At 45.0% G+C, this 25378-nt stretch overlaps 3 protein-coding genes and 1 long non-coding RNA gene across 8 annotated transcripts in view; 1 reads left to right on the top strand and 3 right to left on the bottom strand.

Annotated features, from left to right (window-relative positions):
• SLC4A10 (solute carrier family 4 member 10) overlaps positions 1 to 12389 on the bottom strand; it is a 189254-nt gene extending 176865 nt beyond the window's left edge. Inside the window, exons 1-3 of one of the 2 annotated variants that reach the window (XM_090143851.1) lie at positions 12016 to 12389; positions 1776 to 1937; positions 439 to 507 (exon numbers count right to left, since the gene is read on the bottom strand). In XM_090143851.1, the coding sequence (XP_089999977.1) occupies positions 439 to 456 (18 nt within the window). In that variant the 5' untranslated portion in view covers positions 457 to 507; positions 1776 to 1937; positions 12016 to 12389. Of the gene's footprint in view, positions 1 to 438; positions 508 to 1775; positions 1938 to 11575; positions 11640 to 12015 lie in introns of those variants that run through there. The other variant, XM_090143852.1, reaches the window with a different exon arrangement.
• Positions 12390 to 12788: 399 nt separating this feature from the next.
• Positions 12789 to 18381, bottom strand: TBR1 (T-box brain transcription factor 1). 2 transcript variants are annotated; one of them, XM_090143848.1, is made up of 7 exons: positions 17690 to 18381; positions 17245 to 17399; positions 16873 to 16994; positions 16497 to 16655; positions 15926 to 15987; positions 14936 to 15053; positions 12790 to 14830 (listed from the first exon to the last, which is right to left on the bottom strand). In XM_090143848.1, the coding sequence occupies exons 1-7, from the start codon at positions 18379 to 18381 to the stop codon at positions 14210 to 14212; spliced, it is 1929 nt and encodes a 642-aa protein (XP_089999974.1). In that variant the 3' UTR covers positions 12790 to 14209. The 2 variants fall into 2 exon arrangements, with proteins under 2 accessions (XP_031455417.1, XP_089999974.1); XM_031599557.2 differs by having other exon boundaries at positions 12789 to 15053.
• On the top strand, positions 17682 to 20915 carry LOC149917238 (uncharacterized). The gene is made up of 3 exons (XR_016468212.1): positions 17682 to 17760; positions 18247 to 18464; positions 19449 to 20915. It is a non-coding gene; the product is annotated as an uncharacterized LOC149917238 (long non-coding RNA).
• A 971-nt stretch (positions 20916 to 21886) lies between these two features.
• PSMD14 (proteasome 26S subunit, non-ATPase 14) overlaps positions 21887 to 25378 on the bottom strand; it is a 44891-nt gene continuing 41399 nt past the window's right edge. For all 3 annotated transcript variants that reach the window (XM_031599558.2, XM_031599559.2, XM_031599560.2), the window contains 2 exons: positions 24353 to 24415; positions 21887 to 22300 (listed from right to left, as the gene is read on the bottom strand). In XM_031599558.2, the coding sequence (XP_031455418.1) occupies positions 22202 to 22300; positions 24353 to 24415 (162 nt within the window). In that variant the 3' untranslated portion in view covers positions 21887 to 22201. The remainder of the gene's footprint in view (positions 22301 to 24352; positions 24416 to 25378) is intronic.

Raw genomic sequence — 25378 nt, 5'->3', positions numbered from 1 at the left:
ACAAGCTTGTGAAGAAAAACAAAAACAAAAAATAAAGAGAGAGATGTTATGAGGTTTTACCTTAGAGACCTTAGACTACATAAAATCTTTTTAAAATTCAGACTGCTCTTATACATCCCAGAATCTGATCTCTTACATAAGATGTGCCTACATGAGAAATGGGTTTTAGAAGGCTGTATTTCCAACCTTTTACTAGTTCCTTACCAGAAAGATTATCAGGAAGATTATCAGGTATCTACTTCAATGCATCCAATATATTTGAAACTCATAGATAAATCTGGACTCTTATTTCATGACAGGAATATTACTATATACTTTAAAGAGTAAAGGAAAACATTGCCAATCGATTAAAATTATGACACAACAAATGAGATAACCATAAAAATATTTACTGTTCCTGAAGATGTAAATCATTTCATACCACCACCACGAGATTACCTTATGAAAAACAGCCATCAAGAACGATTTGCTTTCTTCTTTTGTCTATTTGCATGAAAATACGGACACCTGGAAAGGACAGAACAGACTCACATTTGCATTTGCTGTGAAAGAGAGTTTTCTTCACAAATATATCCTTTAGGGTCATAACAGAATCAAATACCAGACAACAGTCAGTGCAGGTAGCATTTTGGTACAGAACTCAAATACTGACACAAAAGCAAAAGTCAATTATTACTAACCAAATCTGTTAAATTTCCCAAGATGAAGATGGGGAAAAAAAAATGGAGAATTTTCACATTAAGGTAGTGGCTAAATTGTAGCTTAATATATAATTTCTGTGCATATAAGGCAAGCATAGACAGACCATATGTCTTTTCTTGGCCTTTAAATGCTCCTATTTTCCACTAGACTTGCCTTTTTCTCCATCTATTGGCAGTCATACCATTTGCTGTTCAGGTGATTGGCTGTAATGAGCCAACTCTTGTTTCCGTATGAATAACTGCTTTTTTCCCCAATTACTTAAGCTGCCAGCAAGTCATGTTCTTTGATGCAAATTTGACTGTCAGTAAAGAACAGGAGTACATAGAGAGAATTTATGACAATACACTTAGCTTAATATTTTCCTTAAAAGCTATTCAGTTTAGCTTCCACAGAACATAGAGAAGAAGGCAATGGCCCACAGTAAGAAGCAATAATATCTCTAATTGGCTTTGTGCTCCACATGCCCCCATAACAAGTTTTTCCATATGGTAGTCTAAAATAAATGTATTAATCTGCACTTATGTATTTATGTCACTTTAAAAGATCCATTTTAGTCAACATCAAAACCCATAAAAACAAAAAGTCTTATTTTATTTTACAATTTTATTTTCAAAACTTGAATACTGAATACATAGTATGATATTTACAGTTTTTGGGAATAAGAGAACAAACTGAAAAGCGTGGGAGGGAAGAAGATTCTGAGGCCTAGGAGCACCAGTTATTAACAATATGAGAACCAAGCATATAATTTTAACTCACTTTTTTGAAAGGTCATTTTTTTAATTAATCTTTCTTAAGTGAGATTGGATAATATTTCACTAAAAAGCAAACATTATTTTAAGCATACAGCTTATACTTTTAAAGCCAAAAGACCTATTCTCGGAGTCCACCATGGTCAGCATGATCACGGATAGGGTAACGGGCACATTCCTGCCTGGTGTTGTCCAGCACCATGTATGACAGCAAATACTTAGAGTACAAAGTTATTTCTCATAGAAAATTGCCATATTAAAATTCTAACACACTACAGAAAAACTTTCCAATATTCAAGGCTAAGCCCATGAATTACATACCTTCAAACCTGAGCCCTTTCAGGAAATAGCTGTAGACCATTATCAAGAAGGTTTTCCAGGTGTTGCCCATTTCTTCCAGATGATTCCAATCAGTAGTCACTTCAAACTTCTAAGCAATTGCTTGGACATTTACTTCCACGTTAACAGCTATCAGTAGCCTATCTAAAGAAAATGATAATTTCAGTATATACTAAAAACCGCTATTTGCTTTGCAAAACTCAGATTTGATTCTGTGTGTTCCAGGCATTTTCAGCTAGGATTTTACCTATGAAGTGATTAGACATTGTACAAAGACCTCTTAGAATAGCACGTGTCCTAAATGCTACTGCTCTTTTGCTGAAAGGGCTCCTGGGTTGTATTTTCATTTAAAACAAAATAATAAATTATTGTTTACATAAGGTTGACAGCATTTTTTCACAGAACTGAGACAGAACAAGCAGCCAGCAAAAGGAAGACAGGTGAAAAACAAAATTTAACAGCCTGCTAACAATTATATCATCTTTGATTGTGCCGATTTACAATCAAAAAAGGTCTTGTCTAATCTTTCTTTAAGGGAAGAGAAAAAAGCTGCTAAACCTGAAATTCATTAGTGAAATGCATTTAATGTCTAAATTAAACAAATCAGTACTGTTAAATTCAGTGTGCTTAATTAGCTTGTGGAAGAATGCAAATACATGTTTTAAGATTAAATTTGTGGTTTATTATTATCACTATTTTCTCCCCACACATTGAAATAGCACATAACTGAAAACAAATATTGTTTTTAAATTCATTAACTTTGATATAGGAGTTAACTAGAATTTAAACAAATGGTTTTATGCATATCTTTTTTCACCAATGCATTTTAGCAGGTGTTTTAAGAATGTTGCCTGTTTGTTTTTCACCCAGACACAAATCCTTGACATCTGTACTCAAGGAAAACTGGCTGCTACAGGCAGTAAGGGAGCATTGCTGAGCAAGTTCCAGGTCAAGGAAGGAACAAATGGGTACCTAACTAGATTTCCAAAAGCTAATATGCTGCCTTCTCTCTAGCTGCCTAAATGTTTTCTACTCCCTTCATAAATACTAATGGATTAATACAAGTCACAGACTAGATGGAGCCTACATTTAAATCTGCTCTCAAACCTCATTTGCAGATTGGCCAGATGGTAATTAGTGTGGAGGTGTTCTCCAGGCAGAGTTGCTTTCAGGACGGGGTTTTTTAAATTTTCCTGGGGTTAGAGAAGGAGAAAAGGAAGCCTTTTGGTTTTTTGCTTCCCCCAGCTAACTTTAGTAACAGCTAGGAAAGAGTGAACAAAAGCCAAGCTACAACAGAACCTTCTCTAGTTTGTTATATTTAAGAAAGTGCTTGCAATTTAATCCAGAGAGACCAATAAACAGAAGACTAAAATAAAAAGGCAGAAGGCTGCAGTGTCAAAGTGCTGTTAAAGTACACGAGAAAAGCAATTCACTTGGGGTTCATTGTAACACTTCTAATAATGAGCTTCCCATATTTAGACACAAGAGATAGCAAATTCAAACCCCCTGGAAAGGATACAATACAGTTAGACAACAACATAGCAAACTGTATTTGTTTTGTTATTACTACCTATGCACCCTATGGTTTCTTTAGGGAAGATGATATGATATCTTTATACCACGGTGTGTAAAATAGCCTGAAATCTCTCTTTAACACCACTGTCATACCACAATATTTCCCAAGTAGTGAGACCTCTGCTTGACGCAAAGCTTGATCTTAAGCATCACTAAAAAAATTATATGTTTTGTTACTGCATTTCTTTCTGAGAGGTTTTCAAAATCCTTCTAGTCAGTACATGAGATAGGATACATATTGTCGGGGATAAGTTGTTAAAGTGAATTTGAAATGTGCTTCTCAAAATATCGTTTACACATTTACCAGATGGTAAAATAAACATGTAAATTGTTATCGAGTATACACCAACTTTATACTACAATTTTATCCACTGTAGAAATGGTGTAAAAATGCTGAATATAGTGTTACTTGTTCATTTAATAGTTTATTAACATTTTAAGTACATTTGGAGAATAGGTTGACTTTCAAAGAAAAAAAATACTTACAGAAATAGCATTTTAACTCGTTGATCAGGTCAAATTAATATCCTTGCTACTACATTCAATATTGAGCATTTACCTTATCAATAATATGATTAACATAATTATAGTTTGTTTTAAAGTATTTGCTTATGCACAGATGTTACATTTGCTTAATGGAAAAAGGTTTTAAAAGACTAATTTAAGTTGTGCTGAGGGCTGAAAAAGTAATTTTAATTAGCACAGCTATCAACATCTCAGTGAAAAGGTAGCTATTGTAGCAATGGAGCACTTAATAACTGGAATTTACCCTTTCAAGAGCCACCATACGCGTTCAGAATTTTAGTAACACGAATCCCTCACGTATGACAGAAGAGGAGATGTTTGCTAACAAAACCTCATATCCTCAGAAGAGCCTAATGCACACACCAAGTAAAATTACACCGGAATTAAAATCTTCCAGCTCAAAGACTAACGCTTGGTCTTCCCTAAAACAAAAGATCTCATCTACGTAACTATTTGTTAATGATCCTAATGGAAGATATCAGATGAAGATGCTGATGAAAACCTGTTTGCACAGCCTGTTGATTGGTGTGTCCTTTCCTCCAATACAGTTTTACGGTACTACGGGATTTTCTTTACTACCTTTCAGACTATGATAGCTTCATTATTTTGATGTCTTATTAGGAAATATATTCACTTAGCACATTTTATTTTTAGTCTATGCATCCAACAGACTCCAAACTACTCCTTAAATATGAGTATGTTAGCTAGTCTGTAAACTTCAAAATATCTAAGGACACTTTTCATCAATCCACAGTGGAGTCTTGAATTCCCACTTGAATGTTGTTTGAATTATTTTTCAGAGACTTTTCACAGCATCCAAATTCAATCTTGTCCCAGATATTAAGCTCCTGTTGACTATCGCACTGCTGCTTTACTATCATATGCCCTTGGCAGTATGGTGTTACCACGTAGATACAAGTAATGGCACAGAGTTACATAAAGCATTTAGTTAATTTTGTTAGTGAGTTCTGAGGAGCTTCTATATCAAACAAATATCCTGCAGTGCCACAATATAAAACACTGCAAACCAAAATTATCTTTAAAGAATGACTACTGTACAGAGGGGCAGAGCAAAGCTACTAGATAATAATCTGTCCAGTTTCTCTAGCTCCAACAATGGAAACTTATGCTTTGTCTACTAAGAAGCCCTACTGAAAAACCAAGTGCATGTGAGCACTCCTAAAATATCATCTGCAGTTTGCTGCTTTGCCAACCTACCTTTTCAATCAGACTCTCTAACTGAGGCATTTTGCATGAAGACACAGGAATGTTTTATGATATTGAAGAGATTACAATAATAAAGTTTTTACATGGGAATAACTAATAATGCAGTTTAATTAGATGCCCCCATCCTCCAAATCTCACTAAAGAGCTGGTTTCAAACTCATCAGGAAGAAGCACAAGTTCAAACTTAAAGAAATAACCTATATGGAATAACGTATGCAGATGGGAGGTGTCCAATAGCACACCTGCAATTACCCACATACTTCTACACATGAATCAAAACAGATGTTGGGAATCATGAAAGTCTGACTTCCAGAAAGTATTGGCTTTGGTGTATAAACAAGTGCTACAGACAAAACACTGCACCCGAGAGGAAACTGATGAAGAAGGCTCTGTCTTCAGAGTCTGTGCCACAAAGCACCAACCACCTCTGCCAGCTAACTTCTAAGCAGAGCCTGAGCCAACACTTCTATAAAGGCAGGGTGAACACTGCAGCATATGTTGCTATTTACATAACTAATTGTAACATGAACAGATGAAAAACAGCCTCTAGCTTCAGCAAGTAGGTGCACAATAACTGATTGTATCATATATCCGAAAATGGAAACTGTCAGAAACAAAGCCTCTAGTAACAGTGACTGGAAAAGAATCTAGAAATGCATCTCCCAGATTGCAAAGGCTATTCTTCACACAGCTGCATGATTTACAGCTAGAATGCAAATCTAGACAGAACTCAATGAGAGCTGATACCTATGCAAGCTTTCATACATGTGCACCCCTCAGTCCGACAGTGGAGATGCTCAAGAAAAATTTCCAGCCTCACAGCAGCTGTGGGTTGTCATTGCAAGCATATAATACAACATAAAACTTTGCAGAGGGTATTGTAAGTATAATAACCATGCTGATCTTTGTGTACAATGCATACTCAGCCTTACACACACACACACACGCACCAAAAAAAAAAAAAAAAAAAAAAAAAAAAAAAAAAGTAATGTCTTGGAGTAAAATTCCAACTGAGTTGCTCCTAAGTAGGAGGCTACAACAATGTGGAAAAATGCAAAATATAAACTAAAGCTTCATTACACCGACTGCATTTTAGTGAAAAACAGTAAAGAAAAAAGAAGGATAAGATGTATAAAATCCAATATTTCTCAAGCAAAATAGCATGCCTATGTAACCCTAGGGAAAAAAAGAAAAAAAGAAAAAAGAAAAGAAAAAAAGCATATTGCTGCTACAGTATCCTCCTACGATTCAGAAGAAAAATACTGAATTATTAGAGGATGCAAAAGGTGAACATCTTATCCCATAGGTAAAATATAAATCAGGTAGATGTGATATACTCTTTCAGCTGCAAAATAGATTAGAATTTCTTAAAAGTTTATATGAAAAGTTTTATATGAAATAACCCAATTAAAATGTATTATTAAGGTATCCTTTTGATGACATCTTTTAGAAAACAATGTTAGAAACGCAAAGGTAATAAGTAAGTTCTAAAGAATCAAGTTCAGATCAACAGTGGCCTATAAATTATAATGCAACCCCTGTCATATGAGGAGTTTCCTGTTACTTGCTGCTTAGGAGAAAATTAACAAAGAAAACCTGTTAACTAAGGTTAAACTCATATACAGACAAACTCATATAAAAATATATGTATTTTTATATGAGTTAAATGCTTTACAACCACAAGGAACCTGGTAAATGTAAATAAAAGCATTTGGATGCAAAAGAAAACAGCCTTCCATGCATCTCTTCCTCTTCACTAATCCTGAGTAAGAAAAGGCCCTTGTTACAGTGTCCCCCATAAAAGGAGAGAGCACTCGCCCACATGCTCAGGCTCTGAACAGCACCAGCCATGGAAGAAACCATGGGGAAACAGGTGCAGGAGAGCAAGGCAGAGGCTGGAGCTCATGGAACCTCTGGAGATCTTCCATAGAAGGAGACCTAAGCTGCCTGGGGACTACTGGTCTGGTGTATTTGCGTCAGCTCAGGGACTTCTATTGCATCAGCCAGGCATTCAGCAATGCATGAGCTATCCTAAACAATTCTCTGGGGAGAACTTTCCTGCTACGGGCAAACTCATCCCATGCCCACCTGCCTCTGAGTGGGACTTTCGGGTTGCTGCAGCCCTAGGTTCACACCCACCCACCAGGCTGCTTTTCCCCTGCAGCAGCACCATTCCACACAAATGATTTCAGAACACTGAACTGACAGCAAACCCAACCTCAAAGAAAGACTCAGTTACACAGAGTAGACTTAAACATTCCTGGATCCTTATCCAGTGCATCTGTAGGTATCAAAATAATGTCAAAATTAAATACACTTGTACCACTTAGCAGAGCATGTATTTAGCACCAGCATTGCCCTTGACCGTCTATCAGTGGGAAATCTGAACGTGGTGACAGAACTGCACTTTCATTCCCAAGAGGTAAAAACACCCCAGAATCCACAACAGGCAACACTGCCAGAGCAAAACAGACATAGGTACTCATCCTAAAGAGATCGATGCATGTATCTGCCGAACTTCACACTGTAACGGGACTATCATTTGGGTTATTTCTCCAGTATAATGTAAAACGAGCTTATTTTCATGCAAAAATGAGCATATGCTGCCAATGGACCTCTGTGGATTTGACCTTTTAAGCTACATCCACCTAAGTGGCATGTAGTGAAATGAATTCCTGAAGCAATCTTACATCCATGTGTCATCATGGTAAGTTTTTATTTCTGCTGTTACACTTCATGTTTCTTTAGTTTATGTCTACTTATAAAAATGAATCAGATTGCAATTAAAAATTATAACATTTCAAACAGTATCCATTGATATAGATTATCAGACAAAAATTTTAAGTGAACAATGTAAGTAAATACATTGACTGAAACACTGAAGTGCTTAAAAATACAACAGGGAACGTTAACATCGGGGTTTTTCATCCTATTCAACACAGGAGAAAAAGAGCTACTCTAAATAAGACTCTAAAATGTGTCAAAAGAAAAATTGACATTGCAAAATTTTTGACACGTATAAGAGTGAAAATATCTGATTAATTTCTCCCATTCAACTTCTGAACATTTATTTAATACTAAAGGAATCCTGGTGGCCTAAATACTGCCCCTAAAAGGGGGAAGAATTCTTGCACAGCATACATCAGCCAGACTGGTTTTGATCTAACTATAAAGACAATTAAAGCATCAAAATCAGCTTTGACAATAAGCACAAATGAAGCTTCAATTATTCCTGTAACCTAATCAGAGATAATTTTAAAAGTAATATATACAAAAAATACCAATCCTCTATTAGTGTCTGAAGAAACTGCTCAATAATATGTCCAAGAAAAAGAGCTGTCAAAAGGACAAGCAGACTTCAGAAGCACCTCACGTTTCTCGGTGAGACTTTCATCGCATCTTAGCAGAGGCTACTAAACAATTCCGAGCCTTTTGAACAATGCCCCTACCCTTCATGCAGTGTTTTCAATGGCTTGATGCAGAATCTGTCAATAGAAAGCAAAACCTTCTACCTTTCATTCGGCACCTTGCAGCTCATCCAAGTCCAATGCTCTCTTCTGCTAACACAACAAGCTGAGGGTGCTTTAGAAGAACAGTGATAAAGCGGTGGCAATGCGAGGAGGGGAGAAATTTTGTAAAGGTTTGATGACAGAGAACATAGTGCAGCAAGCAGTCATTTCTGTGTGGTACTGCACCGCAGATCGAATCTAATAAAATGCAGACAACGATGCCAGAGCAACAGTCAGAAGGGCAGTGCTGCTGTAAGGCCCTGAGGTGGGGTTCCCAGCAGACATGGCCACACGTGAGAATGAGCCCCGAGTGTCACCAGGCAGACAGCAAGCACAGCCAGCCCCGTACTGTGTCGGCACCTCCAACAGAAGAGCCCCACAGATGGAGAGCCCATGGTTGAGCTGTAGTCTATCCTGGGTAAATTATGTCTCCCCTTAAGTTAACATTTCCACAAAGGTAAATAGGCTGTAACAAGGTGCTAAGCGATCACCAAAAGCATTTCTTAATTTACATTTGTCATTTCAGTTTAATTCTTGGTGGGTGGGTGTCTCCATCTAAACTAGGACATCTTCCTGCAGCCTGAATTTTTCTCTCGGCTGCAAATATTGGTGCTGTAGTCTCCCGTTCAGTTCCAGACCAATGCTGTCGGCTTTTGGATAAACAAAAATGGTCAATGCGTAACTAAACATACAACGAGGAAAAAGCCTGCTTACAGAAATCAGCATGCCCCGTGGAAATTAAGATGTGACTTTTAAAAATAAGTTTAAATTCAGTGTCAGTGCCAGGACTAGAAAATTAAAATTTGTATACGTATATATATGTATATATGTATATATGTATATATGTATATATGTATATAGATCCAAACAAGCCAGAAAATGTATTACAGATGATTGAAGTGGGAGCTTGTCTGATGTGCTTGGGTAACTCATCAATGCGGTGCTTCTAGTATGTTAAAAAAAAAAAAAAATCAAATTATTAAGTGTATTCTAAATGAGTCAGTCACTTCAAGGTACATGAATATCACAATTATCGAAAAAGGCCTTGATCCTGAAAACATTTATGTCTGTGAATTTTTAGACAAGAGAATAGTCTTTGTAGGACTGACCTCTTACTTTACATTATTCACACATATGAACTTGCATGCACGATCAGAGACTAAGGCAGGAATACACATTTACAAGCTATCAACATTTTACCTAAAATGTCTCTTAAAACAGATTCAAAGTCATAACCAGCTGTTTCTTATTTAAAGCTTAAGAAATAAATGCTCGTTAATACGATCTAATAGTGTAGACACTTCTACACAGAAGGAATGCACCTGAAGTTTTCACCCGTTCTGTCTCAAATTCAGGGGAAAAAGAATTAATTGATCTAAAATAAGTCATATTAAGGCCATTCATACTCATATCAGCCCCTTCATGTTAGAAACACAGCAACCCTGGAGAACTGCACTGATAGCATGAATAAAACATCACCAATTTTATTGTGTAATTTTTTTAACAGGCCAGAAGTTGTACCTAATCAGGAATGGCTGCCTTGGGTCTTTGAGAATTAATGATTGTCCTGTCTCTGTAAGAAGGAAAACATCGCTTATGCACAAAACTTCAAGATATACATGCATATATGCACATTTCAAAAATACACACATATTTCAGATGCACAAATCTGAACAAATGGAAAGCTTTCGGGTGATGCAGTGCTTTTATTTGTGGATTCCCAAATTAATACGCGTTCTGATAAATGCGCAAAATGTTATCATTGAGCTGAGTGGCTCTCTGGACCACTACAAACATATTACATCTATCTAGCTGAGAAGATGGGGCACTGAATGCAAACAGTCTGCTGCCTTCCATCTACTTATCACTCTGCTATTTCCATTTTTTTCTTTGACTTTGCCCCCCGCTCCTAGCCAGTCACACCTTCCCCACCAGAGACCACAACCATGACAAGTTTTAATACTTAAAATGAAAACTTGGATCCATTTTGCCCAGAAACAGTACCTGGAAAGCATACTTTCACGCAAAATCCTTTTTTTTTCTGCTTTTCCCAGTACACAGACATTCTATTTTTGTATCTCAGTGAATTTAAAATTCTCCTATGCAATTCAAATAAGATTTCCAAAATCAGTAACCTTTCACAGGGACAAACCAGAGCATTTCCAGTTGACAAAGTAATTTGTGAGGGGCATACAAAGCACCTGAAAGCACAGACAGCAAGGAAAGCTATCGCAACAGAACTCACTGCATAATGTTAAAAGGAAAATTTTGCAATTAGGATTCTTATCAGTCTTATAAAGATCCAGATTTATGCCAGCTGGGGGGAAAAAAAATCATTGTTCACCACAGCTCCCTCAAGCACTACCTAGGGGAGGGAAGTGATGACCAGACAGCGAAAATTAAGAAGAACGTGTCCCACCTTACGCCTATTCTGCCAATCTGTCGCGGTTGTTCTTCTAGCTCCATAGGTTTACATGAGTTTTTTTCCTTTTTTTTTTTTTTTTTTTTTTTTTTTTTTTTTGCTGACAAGTAATACAAGACAGATTCTTGCCTTCTTAGGATCTTGCAATCTAGTTTAGACATAGCACGTCAAGTGGTGATGAAAGAAGGTTAGGGTGGGTTTGAAAAGATGAGGATTCCAACAGTAAACGATGCGGAGACATCAGTTTAGTAATGTACACATGTTTTGCATGATTCATTGGACCAAAATGGCCAAAGGAACTTAAAAAGCTGTCAAAGGCATCTTTACCTCTGACCTACCTAGTCATCCATCTGCTTCCTCATGCTGTCAATCAAAGCCCTCCCATCCTTATCACTATTCTATTACACACATTTTCCACAACCATTTCTCCTCCAGCTCTTAAAAAATATCTTAGCAAACATTTCAATCAGTCATTAAAAACCTTGTTAAAATATGCAATGTGTCATCAAATATGCATAACGTACCCGTGCAAAATCTGCAGAGCGTATATGGCTGTATTGCATTCCGTACAGCGTTAATGTGAAGCGTCGCAGAAAGTATTAGCAAAACAACTTTGGATTACTTTCTGCGGATCACCTTGTTCGGAGCTCGACTTGTGTTAGTTTAAAAAAGCAAAGGAGGGGCAATTGACCAGGTAATTTTCCAGATTAATTAATTTAAAAGCCGGCTCGGCGTGGACAGAGCAATATCACACTTCACGTGAAACGCACGCAGTCAGCTGCCGCTCCGACAAATCAGAGGCAGGGTTTGCTTCAGCCGCACGGAGCGCACCGGGTCAGAGCCGCGTGCTGCGCTCGGGGGCACGCAAACACCTTCAGGTGTCAGCAAACACAGGTGTGACGGATACGCACCCGCACCTACAGCAACAATAATAATCAGTTGTAATAATAGCAGGTTGACCTACCGACAGGAAATAGCCCTTGTGCAGCCTTTCTCTCTTCCAGCCTCTCGCAGGAATAGTTACGGAACACCGTTATCACGGAGGCACGGGAGGGGATTTGGCTCAGATCTGTCGCACGCTGCGTGCCCATCCCGGACCCATCAGGCACCCGCAGCAACTCCCGCACTCGGCGGCCGCGGGCTCACCTCAGCGGGGCCGCGCGCGGAAGCACGGCGCGCGGCAGGACCGGGCCTTCGCCCCCCACGGGGCGGGGGACAGCGAGGGCTGCCGGCGTCGGTGTCGCTAACGTCGCACGGCCCGTCCGCGGGCCGGTGCGGACGGGGCGGCGGGCGCGGGATCGCGTTTCTCCGCGCGGGGCGGTACCGCGTCACGGCCCGGGCAGCCGAGCGTCCCCGCGGACGGTACCCCAACGCCCCGACGGGGCCCGCGCTGCCCTCGCGCGACCTCTCCCGCAGCGCGAGCGGCCCGGCTCCAGCCCCGCGTGGAGCTGCGCGGGCGCGCGGCGGCGGAAGGGCAGCGCCACGAGCCTCGGACGCGCGAGGGAAGAAGGCGCGCGCCCTCGGGCCTCCGGCCGGGCGTCAGCAGCTCGGACCGACGGACGGCACGGGAGCGCCGCGGGGAGCCCGCACCGCGCAACAAAACGCCGTCGGGGTTTTCACGGGAGATCCCTCCGCCTCACGACCCGACGGCGCTCCTCCCGCCCTCGCGCACAGCTCTCGCTCCCGGCCCGGGCGGCCCCGCCGGCTGCTCTCGCGGACGGCGCAGCGCTGCCCCACAGACGTGAGCCTTTAGCCAGGTTTATTTTACTTGTCATACACAGACGATACAAACGGGCAAAAACCGAAACATTTCTCAATGGAGCATGTACTGGTATAAAGTATTCAGTTCCACGGACGCAACAGAACGAATATAAAAATCACAACATTCGATTTACAGAAGAGTCAAAAATATACACACGTTTATGACCCTGAATTTCTATTAGGAAACTTCCCCGCCGAGTGTAACCTAGACCGAATACTTAGCCCGATGCATATTTCGGTTTGTAATTGTTTCTCATATAAAAACGCGTTAATTGTATGGATTTGCTACTCGAAATCCGAAGACTTAACTTCGTTGTGCTTCGCCGGGAGGAGCCGCGGGACGGCACCGCTCCGCCATGGCACAGCCGGAGGTGCGCGGCGGGGCGTTCGGCCCTCGCGGTGCGTCCGCAAGGCGGGCAGGCAAAGCTCGGTCAGCTACTTGATGAAAAAGTCAATTCCAAAACTAAATGCAGTAAAATATACAACTCACGATTCATCTCCACTGGACTACACTATGGTTACCAACAATTCAGTCGTCTATAGCTTTTTTTTTTTTCTTTTTTTGTCTTTTTTTTTTTTTTCTCAAGATTATTCATTACAAAGATTTACAGCGATATAAAGAAAGAGGGGAAAACTGCAAAGAAATTTGAGAAGAGTTTGTCAGCATATTTGGCACCTGCAGGGACCGGTAATGGATTTGGCACTCGGGGGCAAGGGGAGGAGGAATATCACGAAAATAATGGTATTGCTGCTGTCGAGCTATTCCTTTTAAAGAAAGATACAGAGGCTGTTAATTTTGCTTTGGGAAGGCGTCATGCTACTTTAATCGACTTTCCTACGAGACGTATTTCTGTTCTGCCGGAAGGAAGCTCGGTTGCGCCCCAGCCGTGGCGGCCCGGGGCAGGGCGGGGTTCGATCATGCGAGGAGCTGCGGAGAAAGGCGGACAGAACTCCGCTCGCGGTCACCTGGGGGCGGGCCGGCGAAGGGCGCGGGGGCAGAAGAGGGAGATTTAAACAGGATCTAAGGGTTACGACTTAACAGTGAAAACGAAATAAAAACCGCAACGAATAGGAAACAAAACTAAAGAAAAGTAATAAATTAAGTACTATGTACAGGCATTTCACAGGCTCTTCTTCCCCACTAGCACTATCGTCCCCCGGTATCCATCCGTGGTGAGAGGAAGGAAGCGCTGTACGGTTGGAGGCTGAGCATCCTACTGACAGTGGGGTGCGGCGGGGCCGCCCGGGGCCTCGCGGGGGCGGGCGGGGAGGGGGGCGGCGGCTCTGCCTCCCTCCCTGCCGGGCCGGGGTGGATGGGGCGGCTGGGGCGGGGGTCAGTGCGCTAACCGCGGAGAGGTTCTTGTGCAAAACGGCGGCGGAGCCGGGCCGGGCCGCGCCTAGCTGTGCGAATAGAAGCCGTAGTAGCCGATGTCCTTGGCGCAGGTCTTATCGCAGTCCCGCTGGGTGAGAACCTCGCTCTTGAGGGGCGAGGAGCTCTCGGACACCGGGGTGTCCGAGGGGGAGATCCGCCTCCTCTTGGCCTGCTCGTAAATCCCAGAATCGGTGGAATCGATGGACTTAATGGACGACGGAGTCTCGATCCAGCTAGAGTCGGACAAATCTTTGGGCTTGGAGTCCTCGGCGCCCGGCAGAGGGGAGCGCTCGGGAGCCAGGCTTTCAGCCTCCTCCCCCAGGTAGGGGTTGCCGGCCGCCATGCGCGCCGCCGCCGCGCTGTTGGGCCAGCAGGAGAGCACGGAGCCCGACTTGCTGCAGTACTGCGGGGGGCTGCGGGCCCCCCAGCCCGACGGGTCGGCGTAGTAGCCAAGCGGCCGCCCCGCGCAACCGGCCGCCTGCAGAGGCAGCGCCTTGACGCCGGCCGCCGCGTAGGAGAGCAGCGTGGCCGCGTTGCCGGCGAAGTCGGTGGCCGTGTCGTAGGCGGAGGCGGCGAAGTCGAGGCGGTTGTTGGCGGGGGCGACGAACCAGCGCTGCGGCGAGGGGGCCCCCGGGTCCTCGGCTTGCTGTGGGGAGAGCAGCCCGTTGGTGTGGGGCACGCTGCGGTCGGCGCCGGGTCCCGGGCCGGCTCCTGCCCCGGGGTGGAAGCGGGACTTGGCGTAGTTACTCACGAACTGGTCCTGGAGGAAGGAGCCGGCCATGGCGTAGCGGGCCCCGGGCACGATCTGCGAGCGGGGCGAGTCGTTGGGGGAAGGCGTCAGCCGGTCCATGTCGCAGCCCGTGTAGATCCTGCGGGAGCGAAGGGGACAGAGCTGGGTACCCACCGCCACGGCCCGGGCATAGACGGCCGCCTCGGGGCCCCAAGCCCTCAGCCCCGCTCTGAGCGGGGATCCCCGAGCGCCGGGCTCCGTCTCCGAGCCCCGAGAGCTTCTGTGCCGCACAGCCGCCGCTCCGGCCGCGAGCGCAACAGGCGGCCCAGCCCGGCCACTGCGGAGAGCAGCCTACGGGATTGTGGCGGCTGCTTAACGCTTATTATTGAGAATCACAGACGAACCATCAACATTTTACGGAGTTTAAATTAAGCTAATCTTTAAACACCTACTGTAGGAAAAGGGGAACCAGACGCATCCCTGCGTGGCCTATATATAATTCTCCCATGCTGGGCTGCAATTTGCGATTATAAAAACTTTAATGGATGAATAACTACTATCTCTATTTAATTCAGTCTAAAACTGTGCTTTAATTAACCCTCCACGCCTCCTGGAATTTCTTATCCAAAATAAACTTGGCCCTTAAACAAATCCAACGTGCGAGACAACATCGAGCTTCCCCCTCCCCCCGGCTCCTTAGCAGCGACGCCCCGTCAAGTTTTTCCCTCCAAAAAGGGCGAAGGCCCTCCCGGCCGAAGGCCACCGGGCCTCTCGGAAGGCCACGTGCTGTGATCCCGGGCCAGCGCGGGGCGAGGGGACTCTCCCAAGGGCAGCGGGGACGGCGGAGCCCCACGAGCATCGAACAGGGCGGACGCGCCTGACGCTGAGCTTGCACGAAGCGAACACGGCGGCCACAACCGCGCCCTCCCCGCTGCGCGCACCGGGAGCCGCGGGCCGCCGCCCCCGCCCGCTGCCCCCGAGGCCGCTCTGAGGCGCGGCGCGGCCACTTACGTGTCGTAGTTGTCCCGGAAGCCTTTGGCGAAGGGGTTGTGGTCGATTTTCAGCTGCGTGATCTGGGGAAGGGGAGCAGAGCGCGGCGTGAGAGGGGGAACGTCCGCTCCGCTGTCGCCCGCGGCGTTCAGACGTGACCGAGCCGCGCTCCGGCGGCCGGATCGCCGCTAAGGCGCGGAGATAACGCGGCGCCGTGCCCGCAGACATCGCAAAGGAAACGCTAGGATTTACTTTATTCTAAAAATTACGATTAATCTCTCATTTAACCCCGTGTTTTCAGAAATATCGTTACTCGACCTGCGTCCCGTAATACAACCAGGCGCGGGCAGAGCCGCGAGCTCCCGCCGCGTTGAACGCACGGAGCCCCGGGGCCGCGCGGTCAGGGCAGGGCGCGGCGGGCGCTGAGACCGGGAACGACGCCGCGGAGCGCTCAGCTTGGTCGCGGTAACGGATCCCCGCGGGGCCGCTCTGAGCGGAGCACGGGGAATCGCCGCGCTCGGCCCCGGGGGAAGGCAAAGCGGAGGGCGCGGAGCGGGGGAGAAGCGGCCGCGCCCTGCGGGGAGCGCCTTACATCGGTGTTCTGGTAGGCGGTGACCGCGATGAACTGCGTCTCGGGGAAGGTGAAGGTCTGCACCCTGCCCGGCTGGTTGGTGTCCTCCGTGCCGTCTTCGTTCACCTCCACCACGTGCAGGCGGGGCTGGTACTTATGCAGGGACTGCAGGACCACCATCTGTCGGGCACAGGGACGGGAGCGGGGAGAAGCGGGGATCAGAGCGGGAAGGACGGGGCCGGGAAGGACCCGCTGCCGCCCGCCCGGAGCGCCTCTGCCCCGGCAGCCGGCCGCGGTCACGTAAAATCATGGTTAAAATAGGTATATACTCGTCCGATCGGGGAGTGCGGGGTTCTCCCGAGGCAACAAAAATAAGCGGAGCCGTTTCCCCACTGACCTGCCCGTTGTTGTTCGATGCTCCTTTATTGTTGGTAAGTTTGAGCTTCCCGAAGGAGATCTCCTGGCGCATCCAGTGCGCTCCCGTGTTGGGGGAGTCGGGGTGCATGTACACACGGTTCCCTGGGCAGAACGACAGAGCGGCATCACGGCTCGCACCGGGCCCGCAGAGCGCGGAGCCCCCGCGCAGACAGCGCCTGTCTCCGCGGGCACGGCTCGCACCGCGCTCCCCATCGCCTTCCGCTTTCTCCTCCACCCTCTCCTTTCTCAAAGCATCGCCGACCCTTCCTCGTGCGAGCCGGCGCACAAAGGCTTTAATTAATCGTTCTCACCTACATATGTGTCGAGAAAAGTGTTAATTGGAGAAACTTGCCTTGTACATTGGTGTCCGCCTTGCCGCAAGGAACCCATTTGCCTCCCTGAAATCTCCAGTGGTTGGGATCCGCCAAAATTACATCCACAAAAATATTGTAGTGAGCCGTGGGGTCGAGACCAGAAATATTAAAACTTAGGAAAGGGAACATGCGCCTATAAAAAAAAAAAAAAAAAAAAAAAAGGCAAAAAAAGCAAAAAAAGGAAAAAAAAGGAAAAAAAGAAAGCAAGCGGCGACTGGTGCCCGCGGAGGAGCCGTCCGGCGGTACCATCCTCGCAGCTCCCGGCAGCGAGCGGGGAATAAAATCCCGGCGCGGGTCCGTGCCCGGGGCGCAGCGCTGCGCGTGGGGACGGGCGCGGGGCTGCCCGGGTCCCGGCGGCTCCCCCGGGGCGGTGGCGGCGGGCGGCTCCCGCGGCGGCTTCGCGCGGCAGCGGCGGCGGCTTACCTGCCCTGCTTGGTGATGATCATCTCCGTCTGGTGCCGGTGGAATTTCAGCCAGAGCGGCCTGTTGCACAGGTAGACCTGCGCCTTGCCCGGCACCAGCCCCGGCTGGGCGGAGGAGAACTGGTAGAACGGGGCGCCCTGGTAGGAATGGCCGTACTGCTGGGGGTATGGGTAGCCCGGCGCCGGGTAGCCCTGCGGCGAGGAGTTGGACAGGAGGCTGTTATAGGCGCCGTTGGTGATGACGGGGTGGTGAGCCATGTAGCGGCTGGGGCTGGCGATGGAGAAGGCCGGGTGAGCGGGTCCGTGCTGGCCGGGGTAGGGGAACATGGCACTGGGCGCGGAGGCAGCAGACTGGGGCTGGCTGGACTGAGAGAGCAGATAGCGATCTGCGGCAGATCCATCGAAACTGTGACGAAGCTCGGAGACCCCGTCCAAGACGGGAGAGAGTTTATTTCTCTGGACGTCCCCTGGTGTGTCCTTGGAGTCGGGAAAATTGTCTGTATCTGACTGATTCGTCATCCCCCTGGTAATTTTTTTCAAAGGTGAACTTCTCTCCAGGTTGTCAGTGGTCGAGATAATGGGATGATCATGCAAGGCAAGCTCGGATCCGCCTGCGTGTGGGTAACTGCTGCTCACATTGAGAAATTTCTTGGAGAGCATGATAGAGGGAGAAAGACAATGCTCCAGCTGCATCGCTCTGCACCGCAGCAATAACCCTTCCGTCCCTGGAGCTGAGGGCTGCTCGCTACCAGAAGCGAGACATCCTGGGACCCTCGGTAGGCAGAAAGCACTTCATCCACCAAATGCTTCCCAAACGTTTGATTTACTTTTTTTTTTTTTTTTTTTTTTTTTTCTTCCCTGGGAGAAGAGATTGGCCAATTGACACTATGCAGCAATCAGGAAAGACTCACTTTTGATCTCGCTGCTTGTGGAGAGGATGAAACGGCTCCTGCCATTGGTTAACCGCTGACAGTAATTTAATTAGATAGACATTAATTAGGATAATCACCTGGCTCCCGGTCGCGACGATCATGGCAAATTGAAGGAGATGATTTTATTGTGAGATAGAAGGAAGGCGAAGGGGGAAGGGAAGAGCGTGTTTGCTGTGAGAGCTCGTTATTCTGTGACCTTTCCCGCATTTCTGTTCTTTTTCGACCGCGGCTGGAACGCGGCCCCGCGCCGCCCCAACGCCGCGTGCCCCCGCCCCGCCTGCGAGGACGGCCGCCGGGCTCGGGGCTCGGCCCGGAGTTGGGGAAGAGCGAGAACCGCGCAGCCCGGCTGCCCCGAGGCGTCCGCCGCGCGTTCGCGGGTTCCGTAGGAAATAAATATCGGGGCGCCGTGATGCCGGGGATCATCAGCAAAACGACGCGGACGGCGACCAGCCATCCGTTCTTGCTCCGGGGCTCGCGCCTCTCGCCGCCGTTTCCCCTCGGTGTGACTCAGTCCCGCACGCGGCTCTGCGAGGGGAGGGAGAGCTTCGGTAGCGCCTTGCCGGCGCGGATCGGCGCCTCGCGGCACCGCACGGCCTCCTCCCGCCGGGCCGCGGCCGCAGAGCGGAGCCGCCCGGGCCCGCGGGGCGGAGAGGCGGGGGAACCCGGGGAAGGCCGCGGAGGAGCCTCTGGGGCCCGCGGTGCGCCCGCTGCCCTCCCTGAGCGAACTGAAGAGTTGTTAAAAGCCCCGCTTGCGTCCATATTATTATTATTATTATTGCTCCGGAGGGGAGCACGCTTGGTTGATTTTCCTTATTATTTTCCCCTTAGCGCTTTGGACCCCGGGGATGCCTCCCACCATCCCTCTTCGCAGTTGACACCGGCTTCCAATTCCACACCCGGCCAACGCAACCGGTGCCGCCCCACCGCCAGATGCGCACCGGCTGCAACTTCGTGAGCTCAGCCCGGGGTGTGCCGGCAGCACTGTGACCCATCGCAGGGCAGGTTCAGACTCCCACCTCTCGCAGCCATTTGGGAATCGCTCAGCAGCCCGTCCCAGTGGCTGGTGTGTCAGAGAAGCTATTCTGCACGCTCTGAGTGGAAATTATTCGAATAAAATCATGCACGAAGCAAAAAGCAGGTGCTTGCTCACAGTCCGGTGGTATGGCACAGGCAACTTTCTGTACTGTGCCTTTCCCATTTGGTGCTTTATCCCTCTCAGCCCTAATTCTGCCCCTGACCTATCTCACCCACGTGCCTGCCTCTGCATTTCTCTGCTCAACCCCAGTGCAAAGGGAATGGGGTTGGATACATAGGCAGGAGCTATGTTGAAACACAGCTCGACCCCAGGAAATGTGGCCTCGAATTGTGTCGCTACCCCCATACACACGCAGAGCTGCAATGAATTCAGTGGTGTACTGCCAATCACATGGAAGTGTTAATGTATGCCAAAAATCCTCAGTGCACAACTCCTAAACTGGTATAATGGGGAGAGATGCAATGGCAGGTGGTGCTCCAGAACCGTCACAGACAGGAGGAGAGGTTCACTGATACAGGTGACGAGGGGTCAGGCTGCTAATGAAGGGCTGTGACTGTAGGCTCTGAAGGCAGCTGCTCACAGACCTCTTCCTCTGGGCTGGGCGGCTGCCTTTCAGGTTACTGCACGCACACATGCACTCTTCCAAATCCTCTGTGTAGCTCCTAAAGCACTGGACAAAAATGAGGAGAGATGCCCCAGAAAAACAGCTTTTTGATTATTCATGAAACATCTCAGTAAATGGAAAATCATCCCTTTGCAAGTGAAACCAGGGACTGGATGGAAAGAGTGGCATTGCAGCATAAGCTCATGCTACAGGGGATCTGCATCTCCAAGACTCTCTTCAGCCACGCTCTAGAAGATGTACATTTGTCAAAATAAATTTAGAATGTGCACAAATTACAGGTTTAGCTGCCTGCTTGCCCTGGCCTTGCATGCATGTTACATGGAGCACTGCAAGAGCTCCCCCCATTCTGCAGCACCACATTACCCCAGCACCCAGTAGCCGTGTCCTTCCCAATGCAGGGGGAGCATACAGGGGCGAGGGCACAGCCCATATAAGCCTTCTCCAAGGGATGGCCAGAAAGCACTTCCACTGATCTTAACCGCAGGCAAACGTGGTTTGCTGTCTCCATTTTCTGCTGCCTACTGTGGGGGCAGAGGGAAGGCCATAAGGAGGGCAGCTGCAAAAATCTACATGTTTCCCTCTGAAGTAAATGCATGCTAAATATACTTTGAGAGAGAGCTACTTGAAAATAGTTAGAAGCCTAAATAAGAAAACAGAAGAATGTTTGAATGGTGATGAACAAATAAATAGAAAATTTTTCAGCACCATGTGGGAAATAAGACATAATTTTAGGGTCTATTTGTTTACCCTGTAAATAGTCAAATTGCTTAAAATACTTAAAAACAAAACAAAAGGATGTATCTAGGAGTTTTAAATCTGCTACAGTTTTTTAAAAATTCCAGCAGTTGAAACATTGTGAATGAGTGACACAGAAAGAGAACACTTCCACCAGACAAAAGGCTCAAAGCAGCCTAATCACCTCCAACACCAAAAATCCAACCAAACCCCCCAGCACCTGCCCAAACCCAGAGGCAGCCCCTAAAGCCCAGTACTTGGCTCTGTCTTCCTTAAACCAAGCAGTCAAACCCACTCGCCCCGCAGGAAGCATTTCCCTCTCCAGTCTGTGGAAAGGGTTTCAAATGTCATTTTCCAGCTGGGACTCTTTCCTTATATTTATACATACGGGCACCTCACGTACCTCCTCTTTCACAGGAGGAAAGGTTCCTATAACCTTAGAGCAGCCTCTGCCACTTCAGCGTTTATTCTCAGAATACTGCTATTTATGACACCGCTGGTGAGCGTTGTGTGAATCAGTTATCAGCATAACTGAATGCATTTTCTTAAGGTCAGTTGTCTTCTGTGGATATTACAGTTTGAATACTATTGAAAGGGAGTTGTTAGCATAATTTTCAGCATTTTGGGTTTTCTATAGCCTTGGAATTCAGTGCTAATACCTTATTTTTAAATTTTTTTTTTCAATCTCAGAAAGAATATTTGGCAGTCAATGGGAGCCAAGTTTCATTAGAGAATTTTTTTGCTGTCCTAGCAACTATTATCTCAGTAGTGCAACAGTGGGTAGAAATGTGTTTCACCAGCACTTTTCCTACATCACTAATCCCCCCCACTATTTCACAAAGAAGATCTTCCAGAACTTAAGACAGGCTTGTAAATGTATTTTTATTATGTGCAACAATCAAAATATATATGTACTACTGATTTTTTTCCCCCAAATATTAAATGAAAATTTAATACACTTTTGCCCACATTGTGTTCTTAAATTGCTTTGGAATCTGTAAAGACCCTGATGTAAGGAAACCGAAGCAACTGCACAATTAGAGACTGGAGGGTGTTAGAGAGCTGCACTTAGACTGCAAATGAAGTCAGATGTCCCTGTTTAACCAAATATTGCCTCAACAGTCTCTGTGAGTATTAGAAACAATAAACAAATATACACAGAAAGCATCACAAACAGGAAACGGGTTATTTAAATACAACTGTATCCAACATAGCAGCTAAACACTGGACAATGTTTGAAGTCATCAGCACATCCACATGCTCTTCTAAATGACGTTTGGGGTCCTGAAACACAAAGGATGCCATAAGAGAAATGAGTAAAATGTCTCCATGAACGCTTGTAATTGCATCATTTCTATGTAAAACCACTGCAAGAGGCTGGTGATGCTCCAGATGCTTTCTAACTAGACTTATCATATAGAAATTCAGAAATTGCTTAGTCCATACCATCACCCAGAGAAATCGAGGATCAGTTTAGGAACTGCATTTCTATGCAGCCTCTGAAGAGTAACCACAACAGCTGTGAGTTTTAAGAACAAAACACACCATGAGGAATTCACCTCAGTTCTGGTACAATGCAACTTGTTTTCAGATATTTGCACAGAAGTGCAGCCTAGTCCTGTAAAATCTTTGAGTAGTTGAAGGACCAGGAGAAAATCAGCACACAAATACCCACAAAAAATAAACACAAGTGCACAACGAGGTGTTCAAGGTTCTGAAAAATGCAATGTTAAACCTGAGAAGCATTCTCAAAATACACATCCCTCCAGGCTATTGCTCAAAGGAGTGGGCACTTGTGGGCATTCGCATAGAATAATTTGATTATTCAGGGGTTAAACATTTGATCACATTCATAAACTTCTTCAGAAATGAAATTAATCTGAAAGTGCTGCAACCTTATCTGGCACATTTTAAAAACTTTAAACTTCATTGCAGCATTGTCACCTTCTTGTGCATAAAGAAAATATGGAAGGCAGTCACATGTGGGAATTTTAACTAGTACTTAAAAGGAATTATTGTCAAAATCTAATGAACCATTTCAATTTACATAAATGTGAACTAGAAAATCAGTGTGAAGAATGCCATAAAACGTATGGTATCTTTCTTAAATAATTCAAAGATCACGTAGTTCTCCAATATTCTCTGTTCCAAGTAACCTGACAAACCTATTGTGAGCAGTTGTCTGTTTACAAAATTTTCTATATAAGTTGCAAAGAAATAAAAACGCGTGAAAATTACTTAGTAATTTTATCAGGAAAAATGGCTTTTCTTTAGAAAGAACTTATCAAAACATATTTTTTCCCCCTTCATATGTGTAATGATTTAAAAGATAAGCGAAGCCCAAATCACGTTTAAGATGACATCAAAGCTCTTAAAATACAACCCTTGTTACATATTTTATTATATATATTTACGTTTGTGTAGATGAGCATAAACTCTATTGTTCTGAATGCTACAGAAATACATGAGTGACTGAACAATAGTATAGATGTGTTATGACATAGTTGCTAGAAGCTGACACGTAAGAGCAATCCAGAATCCTTTAAATTCTTCTGCTATTAGCAATACAATAAATACTGGTTCTTCAAGGATATACTGTTCACTTATAAAGCTATTTCTTGTTTCCACTGCCTTTCTTGAATTATGAACACAATCTCTTACCAACTTGTTTTGCTTGTTTATCCTTTTTTTCCAGAGCACATTTCCTCAGCTTGTAGGTTAAAGTCATATATGTAAGTATTTTTCTGTGAAGTCCTCTACATCCAGACATTGCAAAGGGATGGAATGATTCAAATAGATGTTTTCAGTTTCAGTTATGTTTCTAAAGTGTTTCACTCCAATAGTGATACGAAGCAATGCAGCTTACTTGCATGCACATATATTGGAGCTCAGCATTGACAGTGTGCTTATGAAGGAAGACGGGGTGAGCTGGCTCTTTAGCCACCATAAGGTATAAACTACACTCTCATCTTTTTTCAGTATTGTTGTTCTTTAAAAGCCTTCATGGTTTTGACCTCTCTGACAGCACAACAGATTAGGATATCTTTGTGCACCTCCTTGGAAAGGAGAACAAAAAGGAAAAGCTACCAAATCTCAACAGTGCTCCTCAGCATCTAATACAAATGCATACAGAATGCAACTTGCTGATATTCTAAAGATTACCTAAGGCCAAAAGCCTTGTTCCCTACACAACAATCTTCAGCAAAAAATAATTCGTTATTCGGAGCGTTGAGAATATCTTGCATGTAGAAATAAAACCACCTATGCACATGTAAGGAAATTAATATTTAGAACGAAGGAAGCATATCATTCCACCTCTAATTCATCACACCTCACCTGCTTGCCAACATTTTTTATTGCCAGCTGTTCAGGTGTCATCTTATCTTCTTCTTCAACAGCCTGTGAACGAAACACAGAAAAGGTCAATGTTTCAGATTTCATTTACTTTTTCCCCAAGCCATGAAATTCTCAAATATATTTCTCTTTCACAAAAAAAAAAAAAAAAAAAAAAAAAAAAAAAAAAATCAAACGGCAACACTTTGAGAAAGTCAAAAAGAAAGCTACTTCAGCTTTTCAGCAGTCATAGGTTTAATTACCAAGTGCTAGCACAAAAGATCAAGGCAAATACTCATGAATAGTTTTATTGTATAAGCAAAATGGATTCACAAATCTCTTTTAAGCAAAAACGCTAAGTGAGGGGTATTGATAGTTAAAGACTAAAGCTAAACTGGTACAATAAAAAGGAAAAAGAAGATTGCCTACATTGTTTCAACTATTAGAGGTTTGATCACAAGTACATTTTATAGTGCTTAAAGTCACCAATACATTTTTATAATATTCTGTTGTCTTCAGACAGAGTATCTGTAGTATGTAAATCCACTAACTCACCTAGTGAATGAAATACTGAATTTTACTTTAAGGGCTTCTTAGAAGATTTAAGAAAAAAACAGCCCTCATCAATAACGTCTCACTACTTCTTACTTACTACTTCTGGAATGGTTATTCTGGAATGACATCTAGTATTTCAAAAAGATGTTTAAAGGCCAATATTAAAACAGTACAGATAACTGATTCTTCTTTCAACCCCAGTAACAATTTCTTTCTCTAAAAAGAACATGAAATTAGGCTCCAGAATGAGTTCTAAATATTTACTACCTGCCTATCTACTGTAATGATACCAATAAACAACCTTTCTTCTGCTATTCTGAAGTCTGGTCAAGTAGACCTTAGCTGAAGGAATAAAAAGCACAATTTCATTTTGAACTACAGAAATCTGAGATTCTCTTCACCAAATACAAAATTAATTTAATTACTCACATTTCAAAGGGAAACACGTAATTAAACATTTTGCTTATCTGGGGC

Source organism: Phasianus colchicus, chromosome 7, assembly GCF_987193195.1.
Source record: "Phasianus colchicus chromosome 7, bPhaCol1.hap1.1, whole genome shotgun sequence".
Lineage (NCBI taxonomy): Eukaryota > Metazoa > Chordata > Aves > Galliformes > Phasianidae > Phasianus > Phasianus colchicus.
This window is presented reverse-complemented; position numbering and strand designations above follow the sequence as displayed.

Excerpts from the sequence above, each read along its gene's own strand:
- TBR1 (XM_031599557.2), bottom strand. The coding sequence starts at position 18,381 with ATGCAGCTGGAGCATTGTCTTTCTCCCTCTATCATGCTCTCCAAGAAA. Across the intron at positions 17,400-17,689 it reads ATCATCACCAAGCAGGGCAG|GCGCATGTTCCCTTTCCTAA; the intron begins GTAAGCCGCCGC and ends TTTTTTTTATAG. Across the intron at positions 16,656-16,872 it reads CATCGAACAACAACGGGCAG|ATGGTGGTCCTGCAGTCCCT; the intron begins GTCAGTGGGGAA and ends TGTGCCCGACAG.